This window comes from Tachyglossus aculeatus, chromosome 2 (assembly GCF_015852505.1).
Source record: "Tachyglossus aculeatus isolate mTacAcu1 chromosome 2, mTacAcu1.pri, whole genome shotgun sequence".
NCBI classification, from domain to species: Eukaryota; Metazoa; Chordata; class Mammalia; order Monotremata; family Tachyglossidae; genus Tachyglossus; species Tachyglossus aculeatus.
The window spans coordinates 55,538,784-55,565,139 of NC_052067.1; the positions used below are offsets into that span (position 1 = coordinate 55,538,784).

A 26,356-nucleotide genomic window follows, 5' to 3' on the forward strand; every position below is an offset into this window, starting at 1 on the left:
CTCACAGTCTTCATCCCCATTTTCCAGATGAGGGAACTGAGGCCCAGAGAAGTGAAGTGACTTGCCCAAAGTCACACAGCTGACAAGTGGCGGAGCCGGGATTTGAACCCATGACCTCTGACTCCAAAGCCCGGGCTCTTTCCCCGTGAGCCACCCTGCTTCTCCATAAGGTTAATCAGGTTGTCCCACGTGGGGCTCACGGTCCTAATCCTCATTTTCCAGATGAGGTAACTGAGGCACAGAGAAATTAAGTATCTTATACCTACCTCAGGGCTTGGTACAGTGCCTTTTAGACTGTGAGCCCACTGTTGGGTAGGGACTGTCTCTATAGGTTGCCATCTTGTACTTCCCAAGAGCTTAGTACAGTGCTCTGCACACAGTAAGCGCTCAATAAATCCGATGGATTGATTGATTGGCTCATAGTAAGCCCTGAACAAATACCGTTATTATTATTATTATTACTGTGATTGTTGTTATTATTATTACCGTTATTGTCATTATCCAGTGGTTATTCCAGCACCTGACCCCAGCAGAGGGAAGCGAGGCAGTATAATAGGTGCTGTTGCATTTGGGGTCTCTCCAGTTGAGGGCACGGAAAGCAAACCGAAAGCCAGAATCCAAATTTGCTGCCCATCCCTGGGCAGACTCATCCACTCGTAGCAGGTGGGTTTGAAACCGACCCACCTGAGCGGCAAGTATCTTAACCTTGTGGAGCGGCACGGCGACCTCACAGCGGGCTTTTCAGCCACCTTTGCGTGCGTGGATAGGATCTTACCATCGGTAGCGTCTTGGTTGGAAAGGAAGGACAGCTGGATGTATGCACCTGTGTCTCTAATCCAAGAGTTAAGTACTTAGTACAGTGCTCTGCACACAGCAAGCTTTCAGATCCTCTTGCCTGAGTCCACGGTTACCGAATGTGACGTGAGGCATTTTTCTGCCCGTCTGTGTCTGAGTTGCTCCACCCGTAGTCACCCAGTTGACAGCCGGGACTGAAGTCCCGTAGTACCTTGCACGGTGGGGAAACAAACTTTAGCCTCTGTCTTACAGGACGCATAGCCGGAAAAAGCGTATCAGAACAGTACCTTGCCCCCAGTGGTGCTAGAACTATCCCCCCTAGGTGATTAATTCACTTTCATTTTTCAAAAATCAAATGTAAATTTGTCCGTGAAAATGTATCTGAACAGCGGGGCGGTGTTTGCACCTCCTCTTGCGAAGCTTGCCACACGCCTGTCTTCAGTGCTAGTTCAGTTCCCTTTCCTGCTGGCCAACATGTTCATTTCCCTCGCCTGTTCTCCTCTCTGTCGGTGAAATTCGTGTTCTCGCCAGTGTCACTGATATGAGGCGTGGCTCGTGTGGTCCAACTGCTCATTTGCAAAGAAGGTCAGGGAACGGGCCAGAAGATAGCATCATTGGGTCTAAAAGGATGTCTTCCTCCTCGGCCTGGGCCGCAGTCTCAGCCGTTCAAGGCTTAGCGCTGTTAAGAAGCGATTCCTCAGTCCTAGGATCCCGTAGGAATTTTAGAAAAATGTCCTCAAACAGACGAGCAACACTTCCCCCCTCCCCACACCATCCACCTGATCCCATGACTGGACTGACCGTGGATTCGGTGTTCATTTCGGAGGGGTTTTTGTGCAGTGTGGGTGGGGTGGCATCGGGGAAGACCCTGAGGGAGCCTGGCCCAGGGGAGGGGAGAGAGGAGGGAGCGGTTTTCTTCCCTTCTGCGTGTAACCGGCGGAATTAAAATCTGCACCGTGTCTTTGCCTTGTTCCAGAGGCCCTGGCACGAATACGAGCACAACTTCCAGATCATGTACAAAGTGGGAATGGGACACAAGCCACCTATTCCTGAGCGGATAAGCCCCGAAGGCAAAGACTTCCTTTCTCACTGCCTCGAAAGTGATCCAAAGATGAGATGGTCAGCCAGCCAGCTCCTGGATCATCCATTTGTCAAGGTTTGGCCACTTGGTTCTTGACAGCGTGGATTGGGGGGGTTTTCCAGGATCGTTACTGCCGGTTAATCCTACGGGGAAATCTCTGGAGTTTTCCAAAGCTCCGTCGGCCGATCGCGTGGCCCAGTCGATAGAGCGGGGGCCTGGGAATCAGAAGGACCTGGGTTCTAATTCCGGCTCCGCCTCTTCTCTGCCGTGTGACTTTGGGCAAGTCACTTCGCTTCCCTGTGCCTCGGTTATCTCATCTGTAAAATGGGGATTAAAACTGTGAGCCCCATGTGGGGCAGGGACTGTGTCCAACCTGATTTGGTTGCATCCACCCCAGCACTTAGTACAGTGCCTGGCACATAGTAAGTGCTTAACAAGTACCACAATTGAGGGCAAGAATGAAAGATCATTAAAATCCTGCCCGTGGGAGGAATATGTTTCAGCCTAAGGTCATTAACTGGTGCAGTCACAATCACCAAAGTGGTGTATTTATCGAGCACTTATTCATTCATTCATTCAATTGTATTGAGTGCTTACTATGTGCAGAGTACTGTACTAAACGCTTGGGAAGTACAAGTTGGCAACATAATCTGTTGGCAACTTATGTGCAGAGCACTGTACTATGCATTTGGGAGAGTATTATACAGCAGGGTTGGCAGACCTGTTCCTTGTCCACAATGAGCTTACAGCCTAGGGAGGAAGTGAACTGGAAGTGACTTAAAAATCCCTGTGCTCTAGAATAATTCCATATACTCTGGTGATTTTAGTCACACGGTACCTCTCTTTGGTTTTATAGACAGGTGGAGCCTAAGGCAGTTCCAGCACTCAATCGCTTTGCCCCCTCCTACTCAGTACTCTCTTATTACAATCCAGCCCGCACACTACGCTCCTCTGTTGCTAACCTTCTCACTGTACCTTGATCTCATCTGTCTTGCCACTGAATTCTTGCCCATGCCCTGCCTCTGACCTGGAATGCCCTCACTCCTCATATCCTACAGACAGTTACTCCCCCACCCTGCTTCAAAGCCTTATTTAAGGCATATCTCCTCCAAGAGGCCTTCCCCGATTAAAGCCATCTTTTCCTTTCCTTTTAACTCCCTTCTGCGTCACTGTGACTCACTCCCTTTTTCCCCCCGCCCCAGCCCCACTGCGCTTAGGTACACATCCATATTTTTTTTTATATTATCTGTCTATTCCTCTAAACTGTAAGCTCATTGTGGGCAGGGAGTGTGTCCATTATATCGTACTCTCCCAAGCACTGAGTACAGTGCTCTGCACACAATAAGCATTCAGTAAATACGGTTGAGGAATCCCTACATTGAATTTCTCAGTGTCCCTCAAAATTGTTGATTCTTCAGTTACAAGGAGAGTTATTTCCCCTTTCATTTACCTGCGCTCTTAGCTAGATATCATCATCATCATCAATCGTATTTATTGAGCGCTTACTGTGTGCAGAGCACTGTACTAAGCGCTTGGGAAGTACAAGTTGGCAACATATAGAGACAGTCCCTACCCAACAGTGGGCTCACAGTCTAAAAGGGGGAGACAGAGAACAAAACCAAACATACTAACAAAATAAAATAAATAGAATAGATATGTACAAGTAAAATAAATAAATAGAGTAACAAATATGTACAAACATATATACATATATACAGGTGCAGTGGAGAAGAGAAGGATAAGATATGATGACTTGTGATCCCCTGGAGGCTGGAGGCTGAGAATGCCACCGCCAACCATCTCCCCTTGCCTAACTATGTGAATCCCAGTCTGTACGATTGGAGATTTAGTCCAGTCAATCAATGGTATTTATCGAGCAGTTACTGTGGGCAGAGCACTGTAAAAGCACTCGAGAGAGTATAGTACACCAGAGTTGGTGGAAGCATTCCCTGCCCACAACGAGCCTAACGTTGATTTTCTCTCATGCTTCCCCGCAGGTTTGCACAGATGAAGAATGAAGCTATTCAGTAGGTGGACCCTTGTGTAAATACTCTGATGGATTCTCTCAATCACTACTGTATGTAATATTTACATAAAGACTGTCAAGAAGCAGTGTAAACATTTTTAACCTACCGTGACTGAAGACTGCACAGGTGACAAAGCGTCACTTCTCCTGCTGCTCGTGTCTATTTGACTTTGGCACATGATGCTCATATGATCGTGTCCGCAAGTTTAAAAGAAGCCTGCATGTTCAAGTGGAAGTGCCATTACTACTGTACACGGACCATTGCCTTTTTCTCGTCCTCTCCGTTTCTCACGTGACTGAGAACTGTAATTATTAATATGTAGTATTTTTTGGTGACCTTTCTAGGTTCGAAAGACGTTGTAGTGTTATCAGGCTTTCTGGACCTTGTTTTTTAATCTCCGATTTGTTGAGTGCACTGACTGTGAACTTTTTCCCCTTTTTTTGGCCCGCTTCGGATTTGTTATGCAAAAAGGCTCATTGATGAAATTGAAGAACAAGATGTTTTTTTTCTCAATAAATGGTTTATTTTAGGAAGTTTGGGTAATGCTTTTGTTCTTAATGTTTACATTCTTATCATTTTGGAGCCTAGAGTCTGTCAGATAACCGATACATTGTGTAGCTTTTATTCACGACCTTCCTCAACTCAGATAGCATTATCTAAAAGTGAAAGGGATCGAATCAAATACAGAATCTTTCTTGGAGTTACAGGTTCTTGGTTTTTCTTGCTCGCTTACAAAAATAAACAAAAACCAACAAACGGGTGTCGAGAATAGTTCCATTTTCAGAGACTTTAAGGTGCTCTTTCCAGAGCCAGCGGACATTGGACTTTTTATGCAATAGGGTCCTCTTCTATTTGTTTCGTAGGTCTGTAAAATAATGAATTTATCAGTTGAATAATGCCAACAATAGATCTGGCCTAATGTCTGTGATTGCTAAATACCTAGAGGAGGTAAGTATATTTTGAATTTGGGGAATTCAAATGCTTGGGCAAAGGAGTATCGAAGCTCCTGTGACTCTTCATTGGGTTTTTCCAGTGGCTAAGTGGAAAGAACAATCAAAGAGTGCCTCAATCCCTGGGCTAACGATAATTTCTTTTCTGAATGCCCTGACGCTCCAATGAGAACGATAGCATGATGATGATGGTATTTGTTAAGCGCTTAGTAGATGTCAAGGACCGTTCTAAGCTCTGAGCACTGTTCTAAGCACTGTTAAACCGTTATTCCAGTAAAATGACCCTCAGAGGCTTTCCGCAGCAAAGGTAAGCAGAACTTAAAGAACAAAGCACAGTCGTGCCAACAACAGAACTGTTTGGTCCCGTTTGCCCCTCTTTCCACATGCCTTCCTTTTCCAGGTTTCTCAGTCCCCAGATCTGGGTCAGCAATGCCGTAATACTAATAATGCTATTTAACTGCTTTCTGTGTGCCAAATTTTGTAGTAAGTTCTGGAGTAGTAGATAAAATAATTATGACGGTACTTGTTAAGCCCTTAATATGTTCCAAGCACTGTACTAAGCACTGCCATTGTTGTGATGATAATTCTTATTATGGTACTTAATAATAATAATAATGGCATTTATTATGCACTTGCTATGTGCAAAGCACTGTTCTAAGCACTGGGGAGGTTACAGGGCGATCAGGTTGTCCCACGGGGGTTCACAGTCAATCCCCATCTTACAGTTGAAGGAACTGAGGTGCAGAGAAGTTGTGACGTGCCCAAAGTCACACAGCTGACAATTGGTAGAAGCGGGATTTGAACCCATGACCACTGACTCCAAAGCCTGGGCTCTTTCCACTGAGCCACGCTGCTTCTCTAAGTTCTTTAAGTGCTTATTATGTACCCAGCACTGTGCTACGTCCTAGAGTAGATACAATAGTACCTGTTAAGACCGTAATATGTGCCAAGCACTGCACTAGGCACTGATGTAATAATAATTATGTTACTTAAGTGTCTTTTATGTGCCAAACACTGGGGTAGATAATGATAATGATAGTACTTGTTAAATTATTGTTAAAGAAAGGGAAGCAGAGAGGTGATGAAACTATCCAGGACAGCTTCGCTTGGAAGTTTGAACACATAAAGGGTTGCTTTCCTCACAGGATCCTTTAGACTTCTTGGTATCTAACAACTGTGGTATTTGTTAAGCGCTTACTAGGTGCCAAGTACTGTACTTTACCGCTGGAATAGATACAAAATAATCGGGTCATCGTCATCATCATCATCATCAATCGTATTTATGGAGCGCTTACTGTGTGCAGAGCACTGTACTAAGCGCTTGGGAAGTACAAGTTGGCAACACATAGAGGCGGTCCTCACATTCTAAGTAGGAGGAAACACAGTCATTGAATCCCCATTTTGAAGATGAAGGAACCGAGGCACAGAGAAGTTGTGATGTCCCCAAGGTCACACAGCAGGTAAGTGTCAGAACTGGGATTAGAACCCTGGTCCTCTGATTCCCAGGCCTGTGCTTTTTCTACTAGGCCACCCTGCTTCCCGTATTTAATAATGGCATTTATTAAGCGCTTACTATGTGCAAAGCACTGTTCTAAGCGCTGGAGAGATTACAAGATGATCAGGTTGTCCCACGGGGGGGCTCACAGTTTTCATCCCCATTTTCCAGATGAGGGAACTGAGGCCCAGAGAAGTTAAGTGACTTGCCCAAAGTCACACAGCTAATTGGCGGAGCGGGGATTTGAACCCATGACCTCTGACTCCAAAGCCCATGCTCTTTCCCACTGAGCCTCGCTGCTTCTCTATTTGCTTCTCTATTTGCTTGAAGGAAGAGCCTAGAAGGAAAACGAAGCTCCTCCCCGCCTCCCACACACATGACTGACCCCATGATAGGTTTTACATGTCAAATAACAGTTGCTATCCACAAAGTTTGGGGGAAGTGCGGGGAAGGAGGGGGGAATTGATGTCCAGGCCGCTTCTTGGTACCATCTGACACCGGAGGAATAGTAGCTTAGCTGCTTATTTAGAGAAGCAGCGTGGCTCATTTATTTTATTTTGTTAGTACGTTTGGTTTTGTTCTCTGTCTCCCCCTTCTAGACTGTGAGCCCACTGTTGGGTAGGGACTGTCTCTATAAGTTGCCAACTTAGTACAGTGCTCTGCACACAGTAAGCGCTCAATAAATATGATTGATAGATTAAAAGAGCATGGGCTTTGGAGTCAGAGGGCGTGGGTTCAAATCCCTGCTCCGCCGCTTGTCAGCTGTATGACTTTGGGCAAGTCACTTAACTTCTCTGTCCTCAGTTCCCTCATCTGTAAAAATGGGGATTAAAAATGTGAGCCCCTCCGTGAGACAACCTGATCACCTTGTCACCTCCCCAGCGCATAGAACAGTGCTGTGCATATAGTAAACGCTTAATAAATGCCACTATTATTATTATTTTACCATCAGCTGCTTTCTGGAAAGTCAGTGAAGCACCTAAGTCTCTTTCCACACAGCTAAGCATTATGCATCGGCACTCACCTGTATGAGGTTCATGAACTCTAACCCTTTAGTAACTTCTCTTGGAGAACTCTCACCGTTTAATAAACACCTCTTAGGAAGTCAAGGTGAGGAAAAGATCCATTTCCAGGTGAGGCTTCAGGATACCTTTATCTGGTTTTCTGTATGCTACCTAATTACGGCAGGCTAGCCAATTCTCAGAAAGGTTGTGATGACTACAAATGTTTGGGGTGGTAAAGAAGTGTTTTTCTGTGCTTTGTTGAAGGATGAAATTGCTAGCACTAACCTTGCACGCAAAGTAGTTTAACTGCAGTTACTGGGACAATTGTGTGAATTGCCTTTGGGATTTGTGCTGTGCTGTGTGCTTCAGTCCCCCCAGACTATCTCCCTTAATGGAATTTCTTCTTGTTTTTCACCACCTTCCTGTCTCTCTTCCATAGTGACCTAACAGTATTTCCGACCAGATGGTTCATTCATTTAATCATAGTTAGTGAGCACTTACTCTGGGCAGAACACTGTACTAAGCGCTTGAGAACAACAACAGAGTCTCTGCCCACAACGGGCTCACGGTCTAGAAGAGGGAGACAGTCATCAAAACAAGTAAACAGGCATCAGTAGCAGCAAAGTAAGCACTCAATTATAGGTATATACACCTCATTAATAAAAAATAGAATTATAAATATGTTCACTTACACACAAGTGCTGTGAGGGGGAGGGGGTAAGGAGCAAAGGGAGCTAGTTAGGGCGATGGGGAGGAGGAGGAGAGGAAAAGGGGAGCTTAGTCTGGGAAAGTCTGGAGGGGGTGAGCCTTCAGTAGGGCTTTGAAGAGGAGAAGTGTGATTGTTTGGTGGATTTGAGGAGGAGGGCATTCTAGGCTGATAATGATAATTATAGGGGAAGGGTACTTCTCCCTGCCAGCAGTTTAGGGGGCTTAAAAGCCTCATATACATATCCATATACTCCATTCCTTCCCCGAATTTCCTTTCATGTCCGTCTCCTCTATTGTTTGTTAAGTCTTGGGGATATGCATTGCAACCATCAAAGCCTTCCAAACACTTAGTAAGGTCCTTGAAGGTTACAAATCCAATTGCATAGGTGAAGGAGAAGGGAAAGGGTGGGGGGAAAGGAGACCTTAGTTCAGGGCAGGACGAATTCATTTATTCATTCATTCGATCGTATTTATTGAGTGCTAACCATTCATTCATTCAATCGTATTTATTGAGCGCTTACTGTGTGCAGAGCACTGTACTAAGCGCTTGGGAAGTACAAGTTGGCAACATATGGAGACGGTCTCTACCCAACAGCGGGCTCACAGTCTAGAAGGGGGAGACGGATAATAAAACAAGCCAGGCACTGTAGTCGTAACTATGTGCAGAGTACTGTACTAAGTGCTTGAGACAGCCTGTTGTTGGGTAGGGACTCTATATAATAATAATAATAATAATGGAATTTGTTAAGCGCTTACTATGTGCAAAGCACTGTTCTAAGCGCTGGGGTGGATACAAGGTGAACAGATTGTCCCATGGGGGGCTCACAGTCTTAATCCCCATTTTACAGATGAGGTAACAGGCACAGGGAAGTTAAGTGACTTCAATCAATCAATCGTATTTATTGAGCACTTACTCTGTGCAGAGCACTGTACTAAGCGCTTGGGAAGTACAAGTTGGCAACATATAGAGACAGTCCCTACCCAACAGTGGGCTCACAGTCTAAAAGGGGGAGACAGAGAACAAAACCAAACATACTAACAAAATAAAATAAATAGAATAGATATGTACAAGTAAAATAAATAGAGTAATAAATATGTACAAACATATATACAGGTGCTGTGGGGAAGGGAAGGAGGTAAGATGAGGGGGAGGAGGGGGAGAGGAAGGAAGGGGCTCAGTTTGGGAAGGCCTCCTGGAGGAGGTGAGCTCTCAGTAGGCCCTTGAACAAAGTCTCACAGCTGACAGTTGGCAGAGCGGGGATTTGAACCCATGACCTCTGACTCCCAAGCCGGTGCTCTTTCCACTGAGCCACGTACTTCCCAAGCACTTAGTACAGAGCTCTGCACACAGTAAGTGCTCAATAAATACAATTGAATGAATGAATGAATACAATACGACAAAAGGCTCACCAAGGAATTTTTCCAGGTCCCTGGCTGGGCTAGCCCCTCTCTGCAGCTGCTCTTTCCACTGAGCCCCGTGGAATATTCTATTCTATTTTATTCTAAATAAATATTCTATTTGTTAATATGTTGTTTTGTTCTCTGTCTACCCCTTCTAGACTGTGAGCCCACTGTTGGGTAGGGACTGTCTCTATGTGTTGCCAACTTGTACTTCCCAAGCACTTAGTACAGTGCTCTGCACACAGTAAGCGCTCAATACAATTGAATGAATGAATACAATACGACAAAAAGCTCACCAAGGAATTTTTCCAGGTCCCTGGCTGGACTGGCCCCTCTTGGCAGCTGTCCTGGGAGAAAATGGGGAAAGGAGGACAAACCACCAGGCTCTCAGGCCATCTCCCCTCCCTTTTCTTCCCATCTGCCAAATTGTTGCCAATTTGTACTTCCCAAGCGCTTAGTACAGTGTTCTGCACATAGTAAGCGCTCAATAAATACGATTGATGATGATCTCCCAACCCAACAGTTGTCCCCTCTCTGGAATCGTATTCACCAGGGGCAGTGAGGTGTCTCAGCTATCAATTTCCTTCAAGCTCTGATCGTGTGTGTCTAGAATAACCCACCCTAAACAGATACCAAGCCCTCCCCTAAAAGAGCAGTGATACTGATAACCAGGGCAACGCCAAAAAAGCAAACAGGTCATCATCATCAATCGTATTTATTGAGCCATTACTGTGTGCAGAGCACTGTACTAAGCGCTTGGGAAGTACAAATTGGCAACATATAGAGACGGTCCCTACCCAGCAGCGGGCTCACAGTCTAAAAGGGGGAGACAGAGAACAAAACCAAACATACTAACAAAATAAAATAGAATCATCATCATCATCAATTGTATTTATTGAGCGCTTACTGTGTGCAGAGCACTGTACTAAGCGCTTGGGAAGTACAATTTGGCAACATATAGAGACGGTCCCTACCCAGCAGCGGGCTCACAGTCTAAAAGGGGGAGACAGGGAACAAAACCAAACATACTAACAAAATAAAATAGAATCATCATCAATCGTATTTATTGAGCGCTTACTATGTGCAGAGCACTGTACTAAGCGCTTGGGAAGTACAAATGGGCAACATCTAGAGACAGTCCCTACCCAACAGTGGGCTCACAGTCTACAAGGGGGAGACAGAGAACAAAACCAAACATACTAACAAAATAAAATAAATAGAATAGATATGTACAAGTAAAATAAATAAATAAATAAATAGAGTAGTAAATATGTACAAACATATATATATATATATTTAAACAGGTCCCATTTAGAGGTTACTGACCAAGGCAATCCTGTAAACTGGCCCACTCAAAATCCCCCAGGCTTCATCTTCCTCCCCAGGGCAAAGTTGAAATGGAAAGGAGAGGGAGGGAAGCAGGGAGGAATGAATGAAAGGAGGGGGGCTCAATCCATGAATTCTGGCACATTCAGGGGAGGGGAAATGGAAGCTATCAAAGGAGTGAAATCTCACTAACCCTCGAGTGTTTCTTTCGGGTACATTTTCATGAGCAAAGCAGAGTGGGAGTAGGAGACGTCGACTTTTAGATGAGGAGAGGTCCTTTTGGAGAAACCCTTACAGCCCAGCATGAGCCGGGAAACTCAAGCCCTTTTGTCTTTAACCCCAGAAAAGAGTTTATTCTGTTGAAAGGATTGAATGAATGAATATGTATATATGTTTGTACGTATTTATTACTCTATTTTACTGGTACATATTTATTCTATTTATTTTATTTGGTTTATATGTTTGTTTTGTTGTCTGGCTCCCCCTTCTAGACGTGAGCCCGCTGTTGGGTAGGGACCGTCTCTAGATGTTGCCAAAACTTGTGCTTCCCAAGTGCTTAGTACAGTGCTCTGCATCATCATCAATTGTATTTATTGAGCGCTTACTATGTGCAGAGCACTGTACTAAGCGCTTGGGAAGTACAAATTGGCAACATATAGAGACAGTCTTTACCCAATAGTGGGCTTCACAGTCTAAAAGGGGGAGACAGAGAACAAAACTAAACATACTAACAAAATAAAATAAATAGAATAGATATGTACAAATAAAATAAATAAATAAATAAATAGAGTAATAAATATGTACAAACATATATACATATATACAGGTGCTGTGGGGAAGGGAAGGAGGTAAGATGGGGGGATGGGGGGGTGAGGGGGAGAGGAAGGAAGGGGCTCAGTCTGGGAAGGCCTCCTGGAGGAGGTGAGCTCTCAGCAGGGCCTGTACACGGTAAGCGCTCAATAAATACGATTGAATGAATGAATATGTATATATGTTTGTACATATTTATTACTCTATTTTACTGGTACATATTTATTCTATTTATTTGGTTTATATGTTTGTTCTGTTGTCTGTCTCCTCCTTCTAGACTGTGAACCCGCTGTTGGGTAGGGACCATCTCTATATGATGCCAAAACTTGTACTTCCCAAGCGCTTAGTACAGTGCTCTGCACACAGTAAGTGCTCAATAAATACGATTGAATGAATGAATGAGTGTGAGGGTGGAGTTGCCGGGGGGAAGGCATGTGTTTAGAGGGAATTGGGGACTAATAATAATGGTATTAAGCGCTTGTGTGCCAGGCACTGTTTTTAAGCTCTAGGGAGGGACAAGATAATCGAGTTGGACACAATCAATTAATCAATCGTATTTATTGCGCACTTACTGTGTGCAGAACACTGTACTAAGTGCTTGGGAAGTACAAGTTGGCAACATACAGAGACAGTCCCTACCCAACAGTGGGCTCACAGTCTAGAAGGGGGAGACAGAGAACAAAACCAAACATACTAACAAAATAAAATAAATAGAATAGATATGTACAAGTAAGATAAATAAATAGAGTAATAAATATGTACAAACATATATACATATATACAGGTGCTGTGGGGAAGGGAAGGAGGTAAGATGAGGGGGATGGAGAGGGGGACGAGGGGGAGAGGAAGGAAGGGGCTCAGTCTGGGAAGGCACTGTACTAAGCACTGTACTAAGAGCACTGTACTAAGCGCTTGGGAAGTACAAGTTGGCAACATATAGAGACGGTCCCTACCCAACAGTGGGCTCACAGTCTTTCAGTTGTTTCTAAATGGCAACGGAATTCTCAGGGATTTTTTTTTCCCCCTTGAAGAACCAGTGCCCGGGGAGAATTCCTGACAAGAAGCAGATCTCACTAGGAAAATTCTAGGGAGTTAGTTTCCAACCAATCAAGTGAATTGATAAAGCTCTTTCTACGTGCTGAGCCCTGGACTAAGCTCTTAGGAGAGTACACTCCAACAGAATTAGCACATCTGTTCCCTGCCCATAATGAGTTTTACAGGCTAGAGGGAGAGTCGAGAGTAAAATGATCAATCAATGGTATTTATTGATCATTTTCTATGTTCAGAGCTCTGTACTAAGCTCTTGGTAGAGTACACTAGCGTGGCTCAGTGGAAAGAGCCCGGGCTTTGAAGTCAGAGGTCATGGGTTCAAATCCCTGCTCCGCCACTTAGCTGTGTGACTTTGGGCAAGTCGCTTCACTTCTCTGGGCCTCAGTTCCCTCATCTGTAAAAGGGGGATGAAGACTGTGAGCCCCCCGTGGGACGACCTGATCACCTTGTAACCTCCCTCGTGCTTAGAACAGTGCTTTGCACATAGTAAGCACTTAGTAAATGCTATGATTATTATTACAACTGAATTAGCAGACGTTCCCTGCCCTGTACTGAGCACTTGGGAGAGAGTCAGCAGTCACGTTCCCTGCCCATAACAAGCTTACTGGTTAGAGGAACGGTCTGTATCACTCAATCAATGGCATTTATTGAGTGATTAGTGTGTGCAGAGCACTGTCCTAAGTGCTTGGGAGAGGCCAATACAACAGAGTTGGCAGACACGTTCCCTTCCCCTAAGGCGCTTCCATTTATTCATTCATTCAGTCGTATTTAATGAGCACCTACTGTGTGCGGAGCACTGTACCAAGCGCTTGGGGAGTACAAGTTGGCAACATATAAAGACGGTCCCTACCCAACAACAGGCTCACAATCTAGAAGGGGGAGACAGACAACAAAACAAAATGGGGTCAGGTGTCAAGTCATCAGAATAAATAGAAGTAAAGCTAGATGCACATCATTGACAAAATAAATGGAATAGTAAAAATGTACAAGGGCTTCCGGTCTAGAAGCCCTGGCCACCACACACCTGCTCTCAGGCTCCTCCCTACTGACAAAGGCTCAGGGAGTTAGAAGGGTGTTGAACTCACCTGTGTGATCCAGACAAAACGTATCTCCATTCCGAGGTCATGAACTTCTCCTGGATTCACCCAGATTATTTCCTGCCGGATTTGGCCCAGTCCGTCGCTCCTGCCTGGATAGAAACGCTCTGCCTCGATGGAATAGTGGACAATGATGGAGATTCTTGCCTTCTCTCAGTTCAATCAATCGTATTTATTGAGCACTTTATACAGAGCACTGTACTGAGCACTTGGGAGAATCCGATGGAACAAAATCGGGAGACACATTTCCCGCCCACAACAAGCTTACAATCTAGAGCGGGAGTCAGACATTCATATAAATCAATAAAGTACGGGTATGTACATGAGTGATGTAGGGCTGATGGAGGGGTGAGTAATCGGAGCCGATCAGGGGGATGCAGAAGGGAGTGGGAGAAGAGAAAATGAGGGCTTAGTCAGGGAAGGCCTCTTTATCTCCTCAGGAGATAACCAGCCCCAGCAGAACAACGTGGGGTATTTGTTAAGCGCTTACTATATGCCAGACACTGTACTAAGGGCTGGAGTAATCAGGTTAGACAAAGTCCATGTCCCACACGGGGTTTACAGTCTTCTTACTCATTTCAGAGAAGCAGCGCGGCTCAGTGGAAAGAACTGGGGCTTTGGAGTCTGGGATACTGGGTTCGAATCCTGGCTCTGCCAATTGTCAGCTGTGTGACTTAGGGCAAGTCACTTCACTTCTCTGGGCCTCAGTTCCCTCATCTGTAAAATGGGGATTAAGACTGTGAGCCCCCCCGTGGGACAACCTGATCTCCTTGTGACCTCCCCAGCGCTTAGAACAGTGCTTTGCACATAGTAAGCTCTTAAAAAAATGCCATCATCATTATTACTATTTTATAAAGTGTGTGCTTAATGAATGCAATTGATTGACTTTACAGATGAGGGAACTGAGCCACATCATCATCATCAATCGTATTTATTGAGCGCTTACTATGTGCAGAGCACTGTACTAAGCGCTTGAAGCAAGCCACAGAGAAGTGAAGTGCCCAAAGACACATACCAGTCAAGTTGGCAGAGTCAGGATTAGAACCCAGATCCTCCTGACTCCCAGCTCTATCCACTAGACCACCCTGCTTCCCTTGAAGCCACCTACTTGAGAAGAACGAAACGCACAAACTGGGACGTATGGGGAGAAAAATAAAGAAAAGCTGGAGGGGGAGAGCTGAAAGAGCCGGCTCCTGGAAGTCAGAAGGACCTGAGTTCTAATTCTGGCTCTGCCGCTTGTCTGCGGGGTGACCTTGGGCGAGACACTTCACCTCTGTGGGGTCAGTTACCTCATCTGTAGAACAGGAATGAAAACCGTGAGCCCCATATAGGACAGGGACTGGGTCCAACCCGATGAGCTCGTATCTTCCTCCGTGAGATGAACAGTTTCTGGCACATAGTAAGCGCTTAATAAACAGGAATGAAGACTGTGAGCCCCATATAGGACAGGGACTGGGTCCAACCCGATGAGCTCGTATCTTCCTCAGTGAGAAGAACAGTTTCTGGCACATACTAAGCGCTTAACAAACACCATTAAAAAAAAGTGCAAGCGTTAGACCCAGAACTGGGGACAGGCCTCAGACCACCATACCCACCTTGAGGTGGATGTCCAGGATCTGTGTGCTCCCAGCCCACTTTTGGGTAGGGACTATCTCTTTGTGTTGCCAACTTGTACTTCCTAAGCGCTTAGTACAGTGCTCTGCACACAGTAAGCACTCAATAAATACGATTAATGATCACCCTGATTTGCTCCAATTGTTCACCCCTCCATTAGCCCTACGTCACTCATGTACATATCCGTAATTTATTGATTTGTATGAATGTCTGACTCCCACTCTAGATTGTAAGCTTGTAGTACAGTGCTAAGCACTTAGTACAGTGCTCTGCACATAGTAAGCGCTCAATAAATACGATTGATTGATTGTGGGCGGGGAATGTGTCTCCCAATTTTGTTCTATTGGATTCTCCCAAGTGCTCAGTCCAGTGCTCTGTATAAAGTGCTCAATAAATACAACAGTATATAAGTACAGCTGTATAAATATAGTATTGCACAACTCATTAAACAGCGTCACTCCGCTTTGGTCAAGAAGAACGTAGACAAACACACCCTGCTTATGGGCTGCCTCCAACACGTCACGGAAGATTTCCGCTTTCATTCATTCAGTCATTCAATCGTATTTATTGAGCGCTTACTTTGTGCAGAGCACTGTACTAAGCACTTGGGAAGTACAAGTGGGCAACATCTAGAGACGGTCCCTACCCAACAGTGGGCTAACAGTCTAGAAGGGGGAGACAGAGAACAAAACAAAACATATTAACAAACTAAAATAAATATGTACAAATAAAATAAATAAATGGTGTAATACATACGTACAAACATATATACATATATACAGGTGCTGTGGGGAGGGGAAGGAGGTAAGGCCGGGGGGGATGGGGAGGGGGAGGAGGGGGAGAGGAAGGAGGGGGCTCAGTCTGGGAAGGCCTCCTGGAGGAGGTGACCTCTCAGTAGGGCCTTGAAGGGAGGAAGAGAGCTAGCTAGGCAGATGGGCAGAGGGAGGGCATTCCAGGCCCGGGGGATGACGTGGGGGATGTCAGAGCACTTAGTACAGTGCTCTGCACACAGTAAGCGCTCAATAAATACGATTGAATGAATGAAATGAATGAGACTGGACACAGAGTCTGTTCCCCATTCATTCAGTTGTATTTATCGAGCGCTGACTGTGGGCAGAGCACTGTACTGAGCGCTTGGAACTAAGCGTCTTAATCCCCATTTTACAGATGAGTTAACTGAGGCACAGAGAAGTGAAGTGGCTTGCCCAAGGTCACACAGCGGAGGTGTGGCATCTCAGTCCATCCTCCTCACCCTAAAACAGGAAACCTGTTCTATGGTAAATCCTGAGGGGCCTGGTGTGGCGTGTCCCAACCCCAGGTGTGTGACTTTGGGCAAGTCACTTAACTTCTCTGTGCCTCAGTTACCTCATCTGTAAAATAGGGATTAAGACTGTGAGCCCCATGTGGGACAACCTGATGACCTTTTAACTTCCCAGGGCTTAGAACAGTGCTTTGCACATAGTAAGCGCTTAATAAATGCCATTATTATTATTATTATTATTATTCTGGGAGGGGAGGCCAGACAACCCCACGGCAGACCTGCTTGCTGCGCGGCCTCGGGTGAGTCACAGGCCCGCAGAAAAGGTGTCCAGTAGAGTGGCTGTTTGTCCCGTGTCTTGTGGAAAGAGCCCGGGCTTGGGAGTCAAAGGACCTGAAGTCCAATCCGAGCTCCACCAAATACCCGCTGTGTGACCTTGAGCTAGTCGCTCCACTTCCCTGGGCTTCGGTTCTCCTACTTACACTGTGAGGCCCACACAGGACAGGGACTGTCTGACCTAATGCACTTGAAAATACCCCAGTGCTTAGAATAATAATAATAATAATAATAATGGCATTTATTAAGCACTTACTAAGTGCAAAGCACTGTTCTAAGCTCTAGAGAGGTTACAAGGTTGTCCCACAGCGGGCTCACAGTCTTAATCCCCATTTTACAGATGAGGGAACTGAGGCCCAGAGAAGGTAAGCGACCTGCCCAAAGTCACACAGCTGACAGTTGGCAGAGCAGGGATTTGAACCCATGACCTCTGACTCCCAAGCCTGTGCTCTTTCCACTGAGCCATGCTGCTTCTCAATAATGTTGGTATTTGTTAAGCGCTTACTATGTGCCAAGCACTGGGGTAGATACAAGGTAATCAGGTTATCTCACGTGGGGCTCACAGTCTTCATCCCCATTTTACAAATGAGGGAACTGAGGCCCAGAGAAGTGAAGTGACTTGCACAAAGTCACACAGCTGACAAGCAGCAGGGCCGGGATTAGTACCCACGACCTCCGGCTCCCCAGCCCTTGCTCTTTCCACTGAGCCACGCTGCTTCCTGGATTCCAAGCCCGACTCTGCCACCCATCTGCTGTGCGACCCTGGGCAAGTGACTTCACTTCTCTGGGCCTCAGTCACCTCATCTGTAAAATGGGGGACAGAGAGTGCGAGCCCTCCATGGAACAGGGACCCTGCCCAATCCGCTTATCTTGTATCCACCGTGGGGCCCAGCACAGTGGCTGACATTTATTAAGTACTTAACAAATACCATTAAAAGCCAACAAAAAGGGAAAAAGAGACGCAGAGCAGAGGGGACAGCGGGGCCTGGGAACTGGGGAGGCCTCAGTGAAAAGCTTGAGTTCATTCATTGTCTCAATGATTGATTCATTTGTTCTTATTTACTCAATACCCTCCCGGATGCAAAACACTGTACTAAGCGCCTGGAAAGGACGGAGGAGCATTAGACCTGTTACTGAAGGAGAATGTACACGGGTTGCAGGTGTCTATAATTGAGTCTGCTTTTCCAAATCCTTTTAACGATGGGCAGCTGCAAATCCCCTTCTCCTTAATAGCCTTCTGCCTCTGCCTTCCTTGATTCTCTAACCCCACCCCCAGAAACCCAGTCTTTCCATTAGGTGCCCTCCAATGGGGTAAGTGGCCCTGTGCCTTTAAAGCCCTCAGAGGCTCTGGGTATTTACGTGCCCTTTTTTGTGCCCCGTGGAGTTGGCTTCCTGTAGGTGGTTTGGTGAGTTGGGCCTGTGATTGTTCCTTGGTTATCTTATCTTTTATTTATTCAGTTGTATTTATTGAGTGTTTATGGTGTGTGAAGCATTGTAAGAAGTGCTTGGGTGATAGTCAACCCTTATTGAATTGGGGGTGCTAATACCTTGAGTTTGATGGCTCAGAACTGACTTGGGTTGATGCTTTGTTGGGACAATGAAAGGTTGGTCTAATTGATGGTGACTACTTGGGTGAGGCGGCGGTTTGTAGGGGGCTTTGGTTTTTTTTGGAAGATTTAGAAATGACTGGTGTTCTAGCCTTGTTATACCTGGTGACTTGATTCGGGACAACAAAATACCTCTGGAATAGAGGAACTTGAGGGGTTGTGATGTTATGAAGTTTTGTCTTTATGCTCTGTGTCTAAAGCTGATGGTTTGTGTCGGGGGAGAAAGGGATGGGGCAGAAACCATGGGGTGCATATTCACTGTCTCTGTGTGTGTCTGCCATTGTATTCTCTTACGTGTGCTCTTGCCAGCTCCTAACTAGGTAGGATTTCTTATCAAACTATAAAGTCATCAAGGCCAGTGTCCTTCGCCGCATGGGACTCTGCGCCTGGGGTGATGTGGAAGGTGCTGAGCTTCTTCTACAAGGCTCACGAGCCCCCTTGTCGTTCCCGAGGGGGTGCACATCCAGCCCCCATCCACTGGTAACCTTCCCACCACTCTCCGCCATCCTTCCTTGATTCAGCGTCGGTATCATGGTTTTAGACTTTGAGCCCCCCGGGGCAGGAACCGAGACCCGCCGACCGAAGAGGGGTGGGGTGGCACTACTGTCGTGTGCCCCTCAATGGTTCTTAAACAGGAAGCCCCTCTGAGGGCAAGGTTGCGCCGACCCCAGCTGGCTGGCTGGGGACTCTCTTTGGGGGCTTCCCAATTCCTCTACCCCAAGCCAGAGCCCCTGTGGGACTCTACTGCGATGCCTCAAAAACCCTGCACTGAGCTGGGGTTCACTACCCACATGTGTGGAGGAGACTGGAAGCTCGTTTTGTGCAGGGGGATGTGTCTGTTGTTAAACTGTACTCTCACAAGTACCTTGGTGCTGTGTGCTCAAACAAGGGGGATTGACCCACAGCACCACAAACACAAGTGCTGTTGTAGCAGCAGAAACTGAGTTATCCGTGGTATTCACTGAGTATTTGGTAAATGTGGAGCACTGCACTGAGTGCCTGGGAAACTGAGGGAGAGGGTAAATGTTGTCTTGAGTTGGAACCTAATCTGTAAAACATTTCCAGGTGCCTCCTTCCCCAATGTGTCATGGCTCCTACATAAATGGGTGTAACATATCTACTATCTGCCTTCTCCTTAATGTTGTAAGCTCATAACGAACAGGGACTCTGTTGATTGTGATACTGTGTTTGGCCCATGGAAAACGCTGGACAAATGCAAGTGACTGAAATGGTTGTCCTAAACAATGGGGGTCTCTTCCCCCCCATCCTTCTTTTGGTACAGTGCTCCGTCAAATAGCGTGCTGTAAACACTGTTGATGTCTTAATGCAGTAATGCCATGTTTCACTCTATTCATTTACGCTGTGTCGAATCTTCTCGTACTGCCGATTGCAGCTTACATTACATTCAGCGTGTGTCACTTCATGTACCGACTGCATACGTGCCATTCCGCCTGTGTACCTCTGCTTTAATGTCTCACAGATTGGATGCTTCTTAAGAGCAGGGTCCATTTATGTTATGTACTCTTGGAAACATCTGTACTGCATTTTCCAATGTCCATGCTTCCCCTTCTAGGCTTGGGTAGGGCGGGTGTCTGTTAAATTTTTCCAATGTATGCTCCCCAGGCCTTAGTGCAGTGCTCTGCACACAGTAGGAGGTTAAATCCTGTCAACTGATAGACCGAGTGATATAGATTGTGAACTCCCAGTGGACAAGTACTGTGTCTTCAACACCTAGTTGGCCAAAGAGTCCGGGGTGTGGTCTCTCAAGGCTGACCAGACTTGGAGCAGGGAAGAGGAGCAAGCCTGAAGGATCAGATTGGGGCTGGTTAAGGCTCATCTCCTCCATGAGCCCTTCCCTGATTCAGTCCTTCTTTCCTTTTCTTCAACTGTCTTGTGCATTGCCCTAACTTACTGCCTTTATTCATCCCTCTTCCCAGCCTCACAGTACTTCTGTACATATCCGTGGTTTTATTTCTTAATGCTAATGCCTGTTTCCCCTCTAGTCAGTAATTTTCAGGGCCTTGGCTGCATGAGGAGAAAAGGCAGAAGCCCAACTTGTTTCTGCCTCCCTGGAGAAGCTTTTGAGACCAGCCCGCTCAGAGGTGAGACCCTGGGGAAGTGGGTGTGGGTGGGTGTGTTGGGAAGAGGGTCTGCAGCGGCCGAGACTCTGTCGGGGGAACCATAGATTGTTCACCCCAAGGCCGGACCACCCAGGCGAAGCCAGCCAGGGTTTCCCCTGCAAGGAGGGTAAGTGGCAGCCATTCTGTCTGAAAGGGGGTTTTGTGTGTGTCCCTCTCCTTCCTCTTTCTCTCTCTCTCTCTCCTCCCCCCCCCTCCTTCCCCCCCCTCTCTCTCCTTCCCCCCCTCTCTCCTTCCCCCCTCTCTCTCTCTCTCCTTCCCCCCTCTCTCTCCTTCCCCCCTCTCTCTCTCTCTCCTTCCCCCCTCTCTCTCTCTCTCCTTCCCCCCCCTCTCTCTCTCCCTCCCCTCTCTCTCTCTCTCCCTCTCTCTCTCCTTCCCCTCTCTCCCTCTCTCTCTCCTTCCCCTCTCTCCCTCTCTCTCTCTCTCCCTCTCTCCTTCCCCCCCTCTCTCTCTCCTTCTCCTCTCTCTCTCTCCTTCTCCTCTCTCTCTCCTTCTCCTCTCTCTCTCTCCTTCTCCTCTCTCTCCTTCTCCTCTCTCTCTCTCTCTCCTTCCCCCCCTCTCTCTCTCTCTCCTTCCCCCCCTCTCTCTCTCTCTCCTTCCCCCCTCTCTCTCTCTCTCTCTCCTTCCCCCCCCCTCTCTCTCTCTCTCTCCCCCAGCTGTGTCTCTCCCTCTCTCTCTCTCTCTCTCCCCCCTCTCTCTCTCTCTCTCTCTCTCCTTCCCCTTTCTCTCTTTCTCTCTCCTTTCTCTCTCTCTCTCTCTCTCTCTCTCTCTCTCTCCTTCCCCTCTCTCTTTCTCTCTCCTTTCTCTCTCTCTCTCTCTCTCTCTCTCTCTCTCCTTCCCTCTCTCTCTCTTTCTCTCTCCTCTCTCTCTCTCTCTCTCTCTCTCTCTCTCTCTCTCTCTCTCTCTCTCTCTCTCTCTCCTATGAAGAGCTAGGCACAGGAGCCAGTACCCCCTGTCATGAGCAGGGGGGCAGAGTACGATTGCCCTGTGGCTTGACTAGGTGATGATGATAATAATAATAATGCTCCTATTTGTTAAGCGCTCCCTATGTGCCAAGCACTGTTCTAAGCGCTGGGGTACATACAAGGTAATTAGGTTGTCCCACAAGGGCCTGACAATCTTGATCCCCCTTTTACAGATGAGGTAACTGAGGCACAGAGAAGTTAAGTGACGTGCCCAAAGTCACACAGCTGACAAGTGGTGTATCCTTAGGACCAATGCGGGAGCCTGAGCCCCTGATGCGTCTCGGGAGGCCTGGCCCCCTCATCCATCCCTACCTCTCCGAGGACGTCGGGGTGCGGACAGACAGGAAGGTGAGTGTCACGTTCTAGGCCTGGGGCTGTTGGGGTTCTGTTTCAGGCCAGTGGGAAGAATCGATGGTGTTTATTGAGCACTTAGGGCTGGAGCACTGTACTGAGTACTTGAGTGTATAGTGATGGGATCCTTATCCCCGCTACAATCCACTGCATCCTTATCGTCCACAACTTCATGTAGTGACCGAGTCCCAGCTGGCCTGGGAGTGACCCCTGGTCTCGCTCCCATCTAGTTGTCCAACTTCCTGCTCCGAGGCCCGGGCTCCCTGTCGCGCTTTCTCCCCTCCAACTGCCTAAACTGTGATGGGCCGGCACTCTCCCCGGGTGCAGCCTGGGGCACACCTCATCATTCAATCAACGGTCACATCTCTCCCCAGGAAGCCGCGGGGCTGACCTGAACCAGACCTTCGGACCCCTGGACGACGGAGGACCGACCGGCCCCTCTCGGGATGCAACCAGCACTGCACCGGCCCCCCCGTGAGGGCGTCGGTTGGCACCGAGCTGCCCCCCCCATGGCCACTCTATCCCACCCCCATCCCACGATTGTATCCCCTTCCTTCAGACAATGCCATTTCCTTTGGGTAGGGGTCAAGGGTCAAACACTGCATCAAGGGTTCCACATGCATCTCTGGCAATTCCTGGAAGTGATGGATGTGCTTGTGACTGTGGTGTGAGAACGAGTGTCGGGACCAGATCAGGGTGAGGGGGCCGCCCCTCTTTGGACGGGGTGACGGGTTCTGGAAACAGGGGCCAAGGGTTTGGGACAGGTGCTCTGACGATGGACCTCCAGACCTGGGGTGAAGCTGCCTGGGGCCCTTAATTCTGTAGACAGAGCGGCTTCCTCCGGGTCCGTCCATCTGAAGGGATCTGCCCCTGCTCTGGCTTCAAGAGTACAGACTCGCCTGCCCGCCCGAGGGGGGTGCCCCAGGGGGAGCGGGGTCCAGGGACAGAAATAGTCGGGGGTGTGTGTGTATCTGCGTGGATGTGTGTGCGACTGCTGTGTGTCATCCATCTCTCCTGGAGGAGCCGAATGAAGGGTGGGGATCATCAGTAGCAAAGTGGGAAGGTGCAAAATGGTTTCCCGTGGCACGCTACCCAAAGGAATGGCACAGTCTGGCCCCCTCCTTCCCTCGGCAGCTTGGCCTCTGTCAGGCCACATGTGTCTGTATGGAATAAAATGTCTGTGTTTTGCATCACACCTGAGTCTCCTTGAGCCAGTGGCAGCTGACCTGCTCCACAGAAGGGTTCTCAGTCAGCAGGGACCAGCTGTGTACTCAAAGCAGAGGCAGGTCACCAGCTTCTAAGTTGTAGTTTGGCAGGCTAGAACTCCCACTCCTCCTTCCCCACCCCCATATCTCATTCCTTCAGTGTCACCCGGGCCGGGTAAGGGGGTGGAAGTCTTGAGTTTTTGTGCAGAAAGGCTCTGGGCATGTCACTCTCCTCCTCAAAAATCTCCAGTGGCTACCAGTCAGTCTACCCACCAGGCAAAAACTCCTCACTCTTGGCTTCAAGGCTGTCCATCACCTCACCCCCTCTTACCTCACCTCCCTTTCTTTCTCCAGCCCAGCCCGCACCCTCCGTTCCTCTGCCGCTAACCTCCTCACTGTGTGTCATTCTCGCCTGTCCCGCCATCAACCCGTAGGAAGCCATAGGGAAGCAGCGTGGCTCAGTGGAAAGAGCCCGGGCTTTGGAGTCAGAGGTCATGGGTTCAAATCCCAGCTCTGCTAATTGCCAGCTGTGTGATCTTAGGCAAATCACTTGACTTCTCTGTGCCTCAGTTACCTCATCTGTAAAATGGGGATTAAGACTGTGAGCCCCCCCCCCCCCCGTGGGGCAACCTGATCACCTTGTAACCTCCCCAGGGTTTAGAACAGTACTTTACACACAGTAAGCGCTTAATAAATGCTATTAAAAAAACAACCACAAAAAAAAACCCGGGCCCATGTCCTCTTCCTGACCTGGAATCCCCTCCCTCCACACTTCCGCCAAGCTAGCTCTCTTCCTCCTGTCAAAGCCTTACTGAGAGCTCACCTCCTCCAGGAAGCCCTCCCAAACTAAGCCCCCTCCTTCCTCTCCCCCTCCCCCCCAGCCCCTGTATATATGTTTGTACAGATTTATTACTGTATTTTACTTGTACATATTTACAATTCTATTTTTAATATGTTTTTTGTTGTGTCTCCCCCTTCTAGACTGTGAGCCCGTTGTTGGGAGGGACCGTCTCTATATGTTGCCAACTTGTACTTCCCAAGCGCTTAGTACAGTGCTCTGCACACAGTAAGCTTTCAATAAATGACTGAATGAATGAGAGGTCAAACAGAGGTACTGATGATACCTCTTGTTCTCCTGCCCACTCTGCCTTTCCAGCCTGAGGGTCTCTAGGAAGGGAGTGGAATAGTGTGGCTCCCATTCGTTGGAGAGCTTGTGATGTCTCCCTGACCCTAGCAGCTAGTACAGTGATCTGCACGCAGTAAGCGCTCAATAAATATGATTGAATGAATGAATCAGCTGGGCTGGGCGAGTGTAGTAGGCAGGATCCTCTAGGCCCAAGAAGCAGGGAGGGGGCAGCCCAGGCAGAGGGTGGGCAGTGGCTCAGACTGGGGGGTGTCTGTGAGTCAGTCATGTTTGAGCAACTAAAGTTCATTCACTCAATTGTATTTATTGAGCACTTACTGTGCGTAGACCACTGTACTAAGTGCTTGGGAGATTATACTACAACAATAAACAGTCACGATCCCTGCCCACAATGAGCATATGGTTTAGAGGGGGGAGACAGACATCAATAAAAATGAATAAAATATGTACACAAGTGCTGTAGGGCTGGATGGGGGGGAAGAGCAAGGGGAGCAAGTCGGGTCCACATGGAAGGGAGTAGGAGATGAGGAAAAGTGGGGCTTAGTCTGGGAAGGCCTCTTGGAGGAGATGTGCCTTCAACAAGGCTTTGAAGGTGTGGGAGAAGAATCTTCCATTGGATTTGAGGACGGAGGGAGGGTGGGCCAGGCCGGAGGTGGGACGTGGTCTAGGGGATGGAAGCGAGATGCGTGAAATGGAGGAACAGTGAGGAAGGTTAGCGTTGGAGGACTTAAGTGTAGGGGCTGGGTTGTAGAAGGGGAAAAGTGAGGTGAGGTAGGGTCAGATGAGGTGGTGGAGCTCTTTGAAGCAGCTGGAGAGAAATTTTAGTTTGTTACAGAGGTGGATGGGCAACCCCTGGGGTTTTCTGAGAAGCTGGGTGATGTGTTCTGAATGTTTCTGTAGAAAAATGATCCATGCAACAGAACATGTATGAACTGGAGGTGGGGGGAGACCAGAGGCTGGGAGGTCAGCAAGGAGGCTGATGCAGGAATCCAGGTAGGATAGGATGAGCGAAGGTATTAACTTGAATGGATAGGGGAAAGGGTGGGTTTTAGCGATGTTGCGAAGGACAGACTGACAGGATTTAGCGAGGGATCGGGTATGCGGGTGGAACGACGGAGAGGAGTCGAGGATGACGTCAAGGTGACGGGCTTGTGAGTGAGGAAGGGTGGTGGTGCCATCTCCGGTGATAGGAAGGCCGGGATTTGGGTGGGAAGATAGGGAGCTCTGGTTTGGACATGCCAGGTTAATGTGACAGGAGGACATCCAAGTAGAGATGTCCTGAAAGTGGGAGGAGATGGGAGATTGGAGAGAGGGGGAGAGATTAGGACTGAAGATAGAGGTTTGGGTATCATCAGCATAGAGGTGCTAGTTGAAATCATGGGAGTGAATGAGTTCTCCAGGGGAGCGTGTGTAGATGGAGACTAGAAGGGGACCCAGAACTGAACCTTGAGGGACCCCCACAGTGACAGGGTGGGAGACGGAGGAGGAGCCCACGAAGGAGCCTGAGAATGAATGTGTGACTGAGTGACCTTAAGGGTGTCCCTCAAACTCTTTGGGTTTCTGCCTTCCTCTCTCCATTTTTCTAAGAATAATCACAATAATGGTGATATTATGCGCTTGCTAAGTGCTAGGATCCCTTCTCAGGGTCACACCTGGAGAGTTTCCAGTACTCTACCAGTCTTGATCCCTGGAGGGAGAGTCAAGCAGAGGCCTGTCCATTCCATTCCTAGCTTGGCCAGTGGCTAGCGAACGGAAGGCCATCGGCTACAAGTCAAAACACACCTGCGCTTGGCAGCAGCATCACCGGAAAGAGTTGAGGGCGGAGACTCAAGTTTCCCACTCAGAAGGAGGCGACGGCAAACCGCTTCCGTATTTTTACCAAGAAGACTCTACAGATACGCTACCAGAATGACTGCCGAGGGAGGTGGGGCGTTCTGGGAGAGATGAGTCCGTGGCGTCGCCGTGGGTCGGAGAAGACTGGACGGCATAAGGCA

The 26,356-nt window shown here is 47.8% G+C and overlaps 1 protein-coding gene, 1 long non-coding RNA gene and 1 other non-coding gene across 8 annotated transcripts in view; all 3 read left to right on the forward strand.

The window, feature by feature from the left end:
- Positions 1-4,436, forward strand: part of MAP3K4 (mitogen-activated protein kinase kinase kinase 4) — a 171,161-nt gene extending 166,725 nt beyond the window's left edge. For all 6 annotated transcript variants that reach the window (XR_005448619.1, XM_038742010.1, XM_038742029.1 and 3 more), the window contains 2 exons: positions 1,772-1,951; positions 3,874-4,436. Coding sequence is in view for 5 of the 6 variants with exons in the window: in XM_038742010.1 (XP_038597938.1) it covers positions 1,772-1,951; positions 3,874-3,894 (201 nt within the window). In the remaining variant the exon portion in view is untranslated. The remainder of the gene's footprint in view (positions 1-1,771; positions 1,952-3,873) is intronic.
- A 16,103-nt stretch (positions 4,437-20,539) lies between these two features.
- Positions 20,540-23,042, forward strand: LOC119922239. The gene is made up of 3 exons (XR_005448642.1): positions 20,540-20,661; positions 21,910-22,010; positions 22,388-23,042. It is a non-coding gene; the product is annotated as an uncharacterized LOC119922239 (long non-coding RNA).
- A 2,954-nt stretch (positions 23,043-25,996) lies between these two features.
- Positions 25,997-26,134, forward strand: LOC119924466. The gene has a single exon (XR_005449178.1). It is a non-coding gene; the product is annotated as a small nucleolar RNA SNORA7 (small nucleolar RNA).
- Positions 26,135-26,356: the final 222 nt, after the last annotated feature.